Here is a 12,858-nt window from a genome sequence, read left to right on the forward strand (position 1 = left end):
AGGTGCCAGACACTGTACAAGGCACTGGGGTGGAAAAAAGCAAATCCTGTTGGACACAGTCCCTACCCCAAGTGGGGCTCACAGTCTCAATCCACATTTTACAGATGAGGTAACAGGCACAGAGAAGTAAAGTGACTTGCCCGACATCACACAGCCGACAAGTGGCAGAGCAGGGATTAGAACTCATGGCCTTCTGATTCCCAGGACCGTGCTCTATCCACTAACACCATGCTGCTTCTCTGTGCATAGGTGCATATAATAATAATGATGGCATTTGTTAAGTGCTTACTATGTGCAAAGCACTGTTCTAAGCACTGGGGAGGATACAAGGTAATCAGGTTGTTCCACGTGGGGCTCACAGTCTTAATCCCCATTTTACAGATGAGGTAACTGAGGCACAGAGAAGTTAAGTGACTTGCCCAAAGTCACACAGCTGACAATTGGCGGAGCCAAGATTTGAATCCATGACCTCTGACTCCAAAGCCCGTGCTCTTTTCACTGAGCCATGCTGCATATGTGTTTTATCCGACTGAACATTCAATTCATTTCTTCTGATTCCACAATTTATGAATACTTTATGCTTGCCTTCCTTGGAGAATGTAAAGCCCTTAAAAGGCAAGGCACAGGTCTTGTGGATCTGTTGGACTTTCCCACACACTTAGTACAGCATTTTGAAGTGAGTAGGTGCTCAGTAAATATCAAGACAACTACTACTACTGCTGACAAACGGACTGCGGCACGTGTGTGTTCCATACTGGAAAAACTCGGGATTTCCATGTGAAAGTGCTTTAAATTCCATAAATCTCCATTAATCTTAATAAACATTAAGTATATTAAGTACAAGTGAAACATCGTGAACCGTGATACACAGAAGAAATGGTTTAATAACATTTTGAACATTTTCTCAAACATACGTAAATGCAACTGTCTTATTCCACATTTCAAAAATAAAGATTCAATATGTTAGGATTTATTGATGACTATACTTTAAGGAAAGGGGATTTTAGCCTATGAAGAATTCCAAGCAGATAAGACAGTGAACAAGATTTCAACAAGGCGCCAATGTTAGCCACATCGACTTGGACTTTGCCTCTGATAGCTGTGCAAACAGGGGTAAATAATATTTCCTGGGGAAACTATCAGTATTTTACTTTCAAATACAAATGTTCCAGTCTATGATAGTACATATTGCTGTTGGTTCACTTTAAATTTAAGTAGCACACCAATAATCTTAAGAAAAACTATGAATTTATAGAACCCACAGTCTGTACAGTGAATAAAAGCCTATGTCAAACATATACTGTAAAAAAAGGCAACACCACCATACTCATCTAGAAGAACATTAAATTAGGTTACATCAGCATGAAAAAGATTGGGCTAAATGCTAACATATGATGGGAAAGACTGTCAATGTTAATATATCTAATTTTCCTGAAGTCTAAATAGCAAAATGCTCTGTTCTTCTAAGGTACTCGGACAGTCAAATATTTAGATAAGATAGTTTGTGAAACAATAGGGACATCTTGAGGACAATCTGAACATTTTCACTAATTCCTACACCTTACACATTATTTCTAAGAGTTTACAATGTCCGTAGCCTGCCCCCTTCAAATTGTCATATTTTTTTTTCCTTTGGGCAACATCTAGTTTCAAGGTACCATATTTTTCTTAAAAATAGCTTAACACCCGCTGATACCTTATTTCAAAGAATTTTTTTATAACATTTAGCTATCCCTATTTCATAAGCATGACTGTACCAAGAAATTCTTACAGCAAAGTATGTCAATATGCTTAAGAGATTTCCCTCAATGCAAGTTCCAGCAATTCAGTGCATTGCAGTAATCCACATACTTCAAGTATTATGTTCCTAGTTGGAGTATGGTAACAAAGCTCACATTTTGCAGCACAACAGATAAAAACAAATGAGTATGCAATTTCAGCTACCTAGCCCACATCCACCCTCACCACCCAACCCCACCCCTACCTGTCCCAGACCCTTCTACGCATTCTCCGTTAAAGTGGGGGTCATGGGGCCATTTGAAGAGCTTTCAGTCTCTTTAGAGCCACCTGTAGATTTGGAATCTTCTGCCTCCTCGGCTTCTTCTGATTGAGCAGCTGAGGCGGCAGGTGTGCTAGAGGAATTAGCATCCTCCTTAGGCTTGTCCTCTTCATTGTCAAATTCAATTTTATCTTCTTGGGTGCTGCTGTTTTTCACTTGCCCATTCTGGGCTGGGTAGATGCTGGCTATGATATCATAGAGGAACTGATAATGCTCCTACATAAGAAAAAAAAGGGAGGGGGGGCTCATTGGTGCCTGGAATTGCAGTGTGATTGGTTCATTCATTCAATCATATTTATTCGTTAAAAGTGCCTGTCTATTTGTTTGATGCACTCTGGCCCAGTGAGAACACCACTGGCAGAAAAGAATGTGTGTGGAACAGACTGTGAGCCCACTGTTGGGTAGGGCCTGTCTCTATATGTTGCCAACTTGTACTTCCCAAGCACTTAGTACAATGCTCTGCACACAGTAAGCGCTCAATAAATACAATTAAATGATTGATTTAGGCAAGCTTTTATTCCTGAACTCTCAGAACCGAGGCTGTCAGTCTCGACAGGAGACTCATCATTCGGAAAACAGCAAAAAGGTGTTCACCGGGCCAGACTGAAACCATATTTTGCACAAAACACCTCTGAGATGATGGGTAGCGATAAACCAACGTAGACTAAGACTCAGTTAATAATAATAATAATAATAATAACAATTATTATAATATGGTATTTGTTAAGCACTTACTATGGGCTAAACACATTCTAAGCACTGAGGTAGATACAAGGTAATCAGGTTGTCCCACGTGGGGCTCACAGTCTTAATCCCCATTTGGCAGATGGAGTAGCTGAAGCACAGAGATGGTACGTGACTTGCCCAAGGTCACACAGCAGACAAATGGCAGACCTGGGATTAGAATCCACGTCCTCTGGCTCTCAAGCCCGTGTTCTTGCCACTAGGGCTCAGGCTTTACCAAAGAAAGTGTTAGCCTGGCATTGGTCTGGGTTTATACACATAAATGAACTTTCCCACATATATTGGGGTGTTTGCGCACATGTATTCATGTGTTTTGCCAGCCACACAAACCAATACCCAATAATATAGACAAACTGAACTAGGTCTATTGAAGTTTAGCTCATATTCTCACAATAATGATAATAATAATTATAATAAAAACAATGGTATTTGTTAAGCACTTAGTATGTGTCAAGCCCTGTACCTGGGGTAGACACAAGATAATAATAATGATGATGGCACTTATTAAGCACTTACTATGTGCAAAGCACTGTTCTAAGTGCTGGGGTAGAAACAAGGTTAACAGGTAGTCCCACGTGGGGCTCACAGTCTTAGTCCCCATTTTACAGATGAGGTAACTGAGGCACAGAGAAGTTAAGTGACTTGCCCAAAGTCACACAGCTAAGTGGCAGAGCTGGGATTCGAACCCATGACCTCTGACTCCAAAGCCTGTGCTCTTTCCACTAAGCCACAGCAGCTTATCAGGTCCCACATGGGAGTCACACTCTAAACAGGAGGGAGAAACAGGCATTGGATTCCCCATTTTGCAGATGAGGGGACTGAGGCACAGAAAAGTGAAGTGATTTGCCCAAGGTCATACAGCAGACAAGCCATGGAGCTAGGATTAAAACCCAGGTTCCCTGACTCCGAGACCCACGTTCTTTCCATTAGTCTATGCTGTGGAATTAGTGCAACAGAAATAAGCCATCACCTGAAAAGCTCAGTATATACCACTGATGATGAAGTACGTTGATTACAAGGGTTGCTGTTAAATTATTCAAAAATCTGAATTGGTTTCCTTCTACATATAGAATTCCTTTCCTATTACCCCTATGTTTTTAGGAGGGTGGGAGTTGTAGTTTCTTAGGTAAAAGGCCGCTAAACCTAGCAGTTTTGATTGACATAAATATTATGGGAGATTAGACCTCATTCTAGGTATATGACAGCTTGGAATCTTGAAACTAATCCATTTCTTTCATCAGCTTACTTCTCACTCAAATTATTACTCACTCATCCTTAATAATTCACTTCCCTTGTACAGCATCAAATGGGGCATTTGAAAACTCTTCAGTATTTAGGAGACTGACTGTTTACATTTTTTGTATCATCATTAATAATGTCAGGCACTGTTCTAAGGCCTGGGAATACATACAAATTAATCAATTTGGACACATGTCCATGTCCCACATGGGGCTCACAATCTCGGTAGGAGGGAGATCAGGTATTGAGAAGGAGCGTGGCTCATTGGAAAGAGCTCGGGCTTTGGAGTCAGAGGTCATGGGTTCGAACCCCGGCTCCGCCACATGTCTGCTGTGTGACCTTGGGCAAGTCACTTAACTTCTCTGAGCTTCAGTTCCCTCATCTGTAAAATGGGAATTAAGACTGTGAGCCCCACGTGGGACAACTTGATCACCTTGTATCCTCCCAAGCGCTTAACAAATTAGGAGAAGCAGCGTGGCTCAATGGAAAGAGCCCGGGCTTGGGAGGCAGAGGTCATGGGTTCAAATCCAGGCTCTGCCACTTGTCAGCTGTGTGACTGTGGGCAAGTCACTTAACTTCTCTGTGCCAAAGTTCCCTCATCTGTAAAATGGGGATTAAGACTGTGAGCCCTGTGGGACAACCTGATCACCTTGTAACCTCCCCAGCGCTTAGAACAGTGCTTTGCACATAGTAAGCGCTTAATAAATGCCATTATTATTATTATTAGGTATTGAATCCCAGTTTTACAGATGACGGAACTGAGACACGGAGACGTTGAATGACTTGCCCAAGGTCACACAGTAGGAAAATGGCAGAGTAGGATTAGAACCTAGGCCCTCCAACCCCAGGGCTCATGCCTTTTATGTTAGGCCACACTGCTTCCCCACTAATGATAAATCCTGGTTTCAAATTAATATTGATCCTCTTTCTCAACATGCTAAAATGAAAAGAAACTGAAGAAACAGACAAACCTGATTCCGTGGCCTGCATTTTTGAAAATTAACAGTGCACTACCAGGAATAACAGGGGGCAAAAGCAACCTTCTTGTTTGTTCCCTCATGCTCGGTACTGTGGCAGCCTACATTCTGGGGAACTGGTTGTCTTGCTTGCCACACCAGTCCTTCCACCCCAGTTTATATCCATTCCAGTGCTTAGTACTGTGCCTCACATGTAGTAAGTGCTTAGCATGGCATAGTGGATAGAGCACAAAAGGACAAGGATTCTAATCCTGGCCCCACCACTTGTCTACTCTGTGACCTTGGGCAAGACACATCCCTTCTCAGTGCCTCAGTTACCTCATCTGTAAAATGGGGATTGAGAATGTGAGCCCCATATGGGATACCGACAGTGTCCAACCCGAATTGTTTGCATCCACCCCAGCACTAATAAATATAATTATTATTATTAACAAATACCATAATTATCATTATTATATTATCCAGTCCATCTGTGGTTCTTCCCCTTTCCCTCTCTCCTCCCACCCCCATCACCCTCAAACTAGATTCTCTTAGAACTCCCACAGTCCATTAGGCATTTTACTTACAAAGGAAGTAACCATTCCTGGCCTTGCTCTACGCAGGGATTTCACGACCTGAAAAACATCTATTGCTTCTTCCGTCTCTGCACTTTCCAAAAGGTTCAACAAAGCACAGAATGTCCCGGTTTGTTGGGATCCATCCCTGAAAATGGGAAAAAAAAAAAAAACCCAGCTCCTGAGATGAAAAAAAACTGAAATATCCTGGAGACAGAGGGAACGTGAGGCAGAGTATCACCATGCAAAATCCTGAAACTGGAATCTATCAACCAGAGGTGATGTCTTAAACCACATTTGTCACTAGGTCATGTCTATGTGGAATGAATTTCCCAAATTCAGGCATCCCCTAGGACACACTCATAATAAACATTGGATGCACTGGGAACCATGGAGTTTTGAGGTACATTTGCCCGTAGACTAAGATGTAATCTGTTAGGTTCCAGAATCAACCCCAAGGTGAAAACCAAGTCCTACAGTAAATTAAAAAATATACCATAGATCACTCTCTACAGCCTTCTATCAAAGAATCAGTAGGATGCATTATGTGCTTATGGTGTGCAGAGCACTGATTAAGTGCTTGGGAGAGTATAACAGAGACGGTAGACTCAATTCCTGACCTCAAGGAGCTTACAGTTGAGCAGGAGAACAGACTCTTAAATGAATTCCAGATATGGGAAGAAACAGACAATAATAATGTGTAGCCAAGAGCTTTGGAGACACAGAAGTAGTGAAGCATCACTTTGGAGGGGATAGAAGCAAAAGAATCATATTAATAGTATTTATTAAGCATTTATTGCACACTGTATTAAGCACTGAAAGAAAATACACAGGTTTAGCAGCATGTTAAGTCTGTGTAGAGATGTCCTGAAGGCAAGAGGAAATAAGAGTCTGCAGAGAAGGAGAAAGAACGGGATGGAGATATAGATTTGGAACCATCTATGTAGAAATGGTAGTTGAAGCCATGGGAGCACATGAGTTCTCTGAGGGAGTGGCTGGAGATAGAGAATAGAAGAGGACCCAGAACTGAGCCTTGATGAACTCCCACAGTTCAGGAGTGGGAGGCAGAGCAGTCCACAAAAGAGCCCGAGAATGAGCGGCCAGGAGAACCAGGAAAAATTATTTCCAGGAGAAGGAGGTGGTCCACAGCATTGAAGGGAGCTGAGAGGTAAAGGATCATTAGGCTGGAGTAGAGGCCAACGGATTTGGCAAGGAAGAGCTTAGAAAGGTGCTTTGCACATAATAAGCGCTTAATACATGCCATTATTATCATTATTATTATTATTATCATCACTGGTGACCTTTGAAAGGTCAGCTTGCATGGAGTGAAGAGGGCGGAAGCCAGGTTGAAGGGGGTCAAGGAAAGTACTGGAGGACGAGGTGGAGGCAGTGGCTTTATACAACTAGGAGGGAGACACTGTGATATCTGGAGGTAGTTGTGGGGTCAGGGAGGTTTTTTTTTAGGATAGGGGATATATTAGCATGTTTGAAAGCAGTGGGGAAGGAGCCATTGGAGAGTGAACAGTTGAAGATGGTGGTCAGGGAGGAAAGAAAAGAGGACTAAAGTGTTTTGATAAGATGAGAGGGGATGAGAGTGAGCTGATTGGGACCTTTTAGAAGAGAGGGATGAGGAATTCTGTCCAAGTGGATGGTATAGCATAATCAGAAAAACAACATTTAAATCACATAACACTGAGGTATACTGAGAAAGACACCTTTGTATACTTTTAGCAAATTTGCACTCACCTGCAGTGGATCAGAAGTGGAACACCCTTATGACATTTGTTTCCTTCAGAGACAGGTTTCTTCGGAAGCTTATTTCTGAGGTTTTGAAACATAGCAATTAATCCCTTGGGGTCTTCAGGAAGATCTTCCCCTTTCCAGTTGTTAACCTGGTACTGGTAAACTGTTCGGGCATCTTTCCTCTACAAATAAGTAGCAGTATTAGTATCTGTTGAGCATTAAGACTGTATGCTCCTTTTGGGCAGGGAACGTAATGGCTAATTCTCTTTCATTGCACTCTCCCAAATGCTTAGAAAAGTGCTCTGCACAAAGTAAGTGCTTAATAAATACCACTGATTAATTACCTGTCCACTTGGTATAATGCACTGTACTAGGTGCTTGGGAAGTATAGCATAAAGAAGTGACGCATTCCATTCCCACAACAAGTTTTCTCTCTAATTGTGGGGGGAGGGACAGGAAAGAGAAACAAAGTATTTACAACTAGAGTGCTCATTCATTCTTTCAATTGTATTTGTACATATTTACTATTCTATTTATTTTGTTAATGATGTGCATATAGCTATAATTCTATTTATTCTGACGATTTTGACACCTGTCTACATGTTTTGTTTTGTTGTCTGTCTCCCCATTCTAGACTGTGAGCCCGTTGTTGGATAGGGACTGTCTCTATATGTTGCCGACTTGTACTTCCCAAGCTCTCAGTATAGTGCTCTGTACACAGTGAGTGCTCAATAATACGACTGAATGAACTGAATGAAAGAGAGTACTATCATCATCATCATCAATTGTATTTATTGAGCGCTTACTGTGTGCAGGGCACTGTACTAAGCGCTTGGGAAGTACAAATTGGCAACATATAGAGACAGTCCCTACCCAACAACAGCTGTACATTTCCTGTGCACAACAAACTTACAGTATAGAATAATAATAATAATGGCATTTATTAAGCGCTCACTATTTGTGAGGAGACAGACTAATATAAATTAATAAAAGCTATGTACATAAATGCTGTGGGGCTGGGAGAGAGGATGAATAAATGAAAAATATGGAACGGTCACAGTAAGTAATTGTGAAAGTGAATAAGCACATCACAACAGATTGAGGATGGGTAGAAATAGATCAAAATGGCAAGAGTTGGCTGGTGTGTTTATACAGTTTAGGATGCAAGGAAATGAATCAGAGAAAGCTTGTTGAAGAAGGTGGGATTTTAGGAGGGCTTTGAATGTGGGGAGAGGAGTTGTCTGTCAGATTTAGGGAGGGAGGGAGTTCCAAGCTAGGATAACAGCGTGTGCAAGGGGATAAAGGCAGGAGAGTCAAGAGCGAGGAAGAGCTAGAATGTCAGTTTAGGAGGAACACAGAGTGAGCTGGGAAATAGCAGCTGAATTAGGAAGATAAGCAAGGCGGGCAAGTTTGTGTACAGCCTTGAAGTTGATTGTGAAAGAGGTTTTGTCTTTTATGGAGAGAAATAACGAAGGGGGTTGAGATGTGTAGGCTTAATGACACCTGAAGGCAGTCAATGCAGCAGAATCTAGCAAAGATTGGAAGTAGCGATACTAATGATGAGTTGAATGCAAACGGAGTTGCAAATTGGTGGTAGTTGGGGGAAGAGGAAAGGGTGGATCATAGTGTTGATGTGAAGGGGAGAATTTGGATTTTTAATGTGAAATTTAAAGTCAGTGAGGCATAAAGTTTCCAAATTTCTTAGAAAGGGAGGGTAGTGGTCTTATCAACTGAGAGAGGAAAGTTAGGAGAAGGAGTGGGTTCAAGGAGAAAGATGAGGAATGTTGTTTTAGACATATTGTGTTTCAGAAGAAAATTGGAGAAGGAAAACAGAATATGGGCACTCCACAATATGCCTTTCAATTGGAGTCAGAAACCCAAACCTAACCTACAAACTGCATTTTGATTCTAGATTTTATAGGCAACGTGGCTCAGTGGAAACAGCACAGGCTTTGGAGTCAGAGGTCATGGGTTCAAACCCTGGCTCTGCCAATTGTCAGCTGTGTGACTTTGGGCAAGTCACTTAACTTCTCTGTGCCTCAGTTACCTCATCTGTAAAATGGGGATTAAGACTGTGAGCCCCCTGTGGGACAACCGGATCACCTTGTAACCTCCCCAGAGCTTAGAACAGTGCTTTGCACATAGTAAGCGCTTAATAAATGCCATTATTATTATTATAAACTTTGAGGGTTTTTTTTAATTAAGTGCATGCAAATGAAAGTTTTTTTCCAAACCACATTCTTAAATTCAGACATTCTCACATGTCAGTCCAGATCAATAAGCCTAGATGTAAAAACCAAACAGACTTATGGAAAATTACTAATTATCAAGTTCATTTTCATTCATTCATTCAATCATATTTATCGAGTGCTTACTATGTGCAGAGCACTGTACTTAAGCGCTTGGGAGAATGCAATACAACAATAAACAGACACATTCCCTGTATACAATGAGTTTACAAGTTAATTTCCATACCTTTGCATGTCTCAGTTCAAATGCCCGGATGGTGTATGACATACACTGGTTTACATCTATCATTTTAACTTCCACATCTTGATATGTTTGTGTTTCTTCTCCCCAGTACTGGGCACAGAGTTCCTAGATGTGAAAGAACACCAGTCAGCCTCTCTCTTTGCTATAATGGTTCTACTTCTTCCCCATAATCATTAAGGAACCACAGTGTCAGTAATTTCTGATGAAAATTTCCCCAACTCCTGCTCTCTCTGGCTGAGTTGCAAAAATTACTCCTGAAGCCCGAGTTGTTAGACCAACATGTCTGAGCCATTTTCAAGTTTTTTTTTTAAAAATAGAAATAGAGTTGTCCGTCAACTTGATCTTGATGATGTCACTGGTGGCGAGACCATATCCATGAGCGTATCTTAGAATCTTTTATATATTTTCGGTAAGAGTGTATCCATGAGCATATCTTAGAATCTCTTATATATTTGCAATAAGACCATATCCATGAGTGTATCTTAGTATCTCTTATGTATCTCCCCTCCCCATCGCCCCCACTCGCTCCGCTCTACCCCCCAGCCCCATAGCACTTGTGTATATATGTACATATTTATCATATTTATTTTATTAATGACGTGTATATAACTATAATTCTATTTATTTATATTGATGCCTGTCGTTTTGTTTTGTTGTCTGTCTCCCCCCAGTAGACTGTGAGCCCATTGTTGGGCAGGGACTGTCCCTATTTGTTGCCTAATTGTACTTTCCAAGCGCTTAATACAGTGCTCTGCACACAATAAGGGCTCAATAAAAATGAATGAATTAATTTGTGGTAAGACGGTATCCATCACCGTATCTTAGAATCTCATATATTTGCTGTGAGACTGTATCCACGAGTGTATCTTAGAATCTCTTAAATATATATCTGGTCAATCAAAATTCATTAGTGACCCTTTTCCATCCTTCTGCCATTTGGGCGAACATTACCTAGTCACCAATGGTTAAGAGGGGAAGGTATGTCCTATGACCAGCAGTTGGGTTTTCAGAAATAGTGATGGCTTGCTCTGAACTACCCACATTTCCTTACATATTCATTCATTCATTCAATCGTATTTATTGAGCGCTTACTGTGTGCAGAGTACTGTACTAAGCACTTGGGAAGTACAACTCGGCAACATATAGAGAAATAACCCACAGCGGGCTCACAGTCTACAAGTGGGGGGCATATTGGACCATAAAGAACACAATGCGGGACAGCTAATAAGGAGAATATGTGCACTCTGTTTGTAGTCCCATAAAAGAATATCTCTGAGACTCCACTAGGTAAAGCATCACCGTGTCTTCATCCATTTGATAATGTCAGTCAGTCGATCATATTTACTGAGTACTTACTGTGTGCTGAGCATTGTACTACGTGTTTGGAAGAGTACAATAAAGCAACATGACAGACACATTCCCCGCCCACAATGAGTTTACAGTCTAGCAGGGGAGACAGACATTAACATCAATAATTAATATAAATAATATAAGAGTGTGGCTCAGGGGAAAGAGCCCGAGCTTGGAAGTCAGAGGTCACAGACTCTAATCCCCACTCTGCCACTTGTCAGCTGTGTGACCTTGGGCAAGTCACTTAACTTCTCTGTGCCTCAGTTACCTCATCTGTCAAATGGAGATTAAGACTGTGAGCCCCCCATGGGACAACCTGATCACCTTGTAACCTCCCCAGCGCTTAGAACAGTGCTTTGCCCATAGTAACCACTTAATAAATGCCATCATTATTATTATTGTTATTAAATAAATTAAAGATAAACATCAACGATGATAATCAGATTCTTAAATACAGCTGGGAGGATTTTCTCTCATATTCTTGAGGAAATCAAGGAATGCCTATCCAGACAGAAATGATAACTGTGGTAGTTGTTACGTGCTTATACATGCCAAGAACTTTTTTAAGCACTGGAGTAGATACAGGTTAATCAGGTTGGACATAGTCCCTGTCCCATATTGGGGATCACAGTCTAACTAGGAGGGAGTAGGATATAATAATATTAATAATTGTGCTATTTGTTAAGCGCTTACTATGTTGCAGGCACTGTACAAAGCGCTGGGGCGGATAAGCAGCGTGGCTCAGTGGAAAGAGCCCAGGCTTGGGAGTCAGAGGTCATGGATTCAAATCCCGACTCCACGTCTTAGCTGTGTGACCTTGGGTAAGTCACTTCACTTCTCTGGGCCTCAGTTCCCTCATCTGGAAAATGCGGATTAATGTGAGCCCCCCGTGGGACAACCTGATCACCTTGTTACCTCCACAGCGCTTAGAACAGTTCTTTGCACATAGTAAGCGCTTAATAAATGCCATCATTATTATTATTATTACAGGGTAATTGGGTTAATCAGAGTCCAATCCCCATTTTACAGATGAGGTAACAGGCACAGGGAGGTTAAATAATTTGCCCAAGGTCACACAACAGACACATGGCACAGCTGGGTTTAGAGCCCAGATCCTCTTACTTTCAGGTCTGTGGTCTTTCCACTAGGCTATGCTGCTTTTATCGCCAACTTCATGGGCCAAAGCAGAAAAATAGTACAAGTATCAGGTCAGGGCACATTCAGGCAAGACAGATTATCATGGGAGGACAGCAAATGATCAAATTTCTACCTTTGGGAAAACTGGAAAGGACTGATCCCAGCAATTGTCCACATGTAAATTACCCTCCCTCCCCCTTGTCAGATATTGCTTTGAGGAGGAAAGATTAATAATAGCAATAATAATAATTAGTATTTGTTAAGCGCTTACTAGGTGCCAAGCACTGTTCTAAGCACTGATTTGTCCAAGGTATAGCCAGATCCCACCTCCATAAACAAATGATACCATGCAGCTTCACCCAGTAGATAGTAGATCTATGATCTAAAATCGTTTCATAAGAAGGTTAAGGGAAAGTAATAGACAAACCTGTTCTCCATCTTGTAGATCTGTCAGCATAACAATAACTTTGACTTTCCTCTGAAAGATCATTTGCCAGAAATCGCCAACCGTTTCCTTAAGTGGCCCCTGAGCGGCAATCATCACATCTGGTTTCCAGTAGCT

General features: G+C 41.5%; 1 protein-coding gene across 4 annotated transcripts in view; it reads right to left on the reverse strand.

Annotated features, from left to right (window-relative positions):
* Window positions 1-868: 868 nt before the first annotated feature.
* PTPRC (protein tyrosine phosphatase receptor type C) overlaps window positions 869-12,858 on the reverse strand; it is a 178,696-nt gene continuing 166,706 nt past the window's right edge. For all 4 annotated transcript variants that reach the window (XM_038745370.1, XM_038745369.1, XM_038745372.1 and 1 more), the window contains 5 exons: window positions 12,724-12,858; window positions 9,792-9,914; window positions 7,320-7,498; window positions 5,586-5,721; window positions 869-2,275 (listed from right to left, as the gene is read on the reverse strand). In XM_038745370.1, the coding sequence (XP_038601298.1) occupies window positions 2,000-2,275; window positions 5,586-5,721; window positions 7,320-7,498; window positions 9,792-9,914; window positions 12,724-12,858 (849 nt within the window). In that variant the 3' untranslated portion in view covers window positions 869-1,999. The remainder of the gene's footprint in view (window positions 2,276-5,585; window positions 5,722-7,319; window positions 7,499-9,791; window positions 9,915-12,723) is intronic.

This window comes from Tachyglossus aculeatus, chromosome 4, assembly GCF_015852505.1.
Source record: "Tachyglossus aculeatus isolate mTacAcu1 chromosome 4, mTacAcu1.pri, whole genome shotgun sequence".
Lineage (NCBI taxonomy): Eukaryota > Metazoa > Chordata > Mammalia > Monotremata > Tachyglossidae > Tachyglossus > Tachyglossus aculeatus.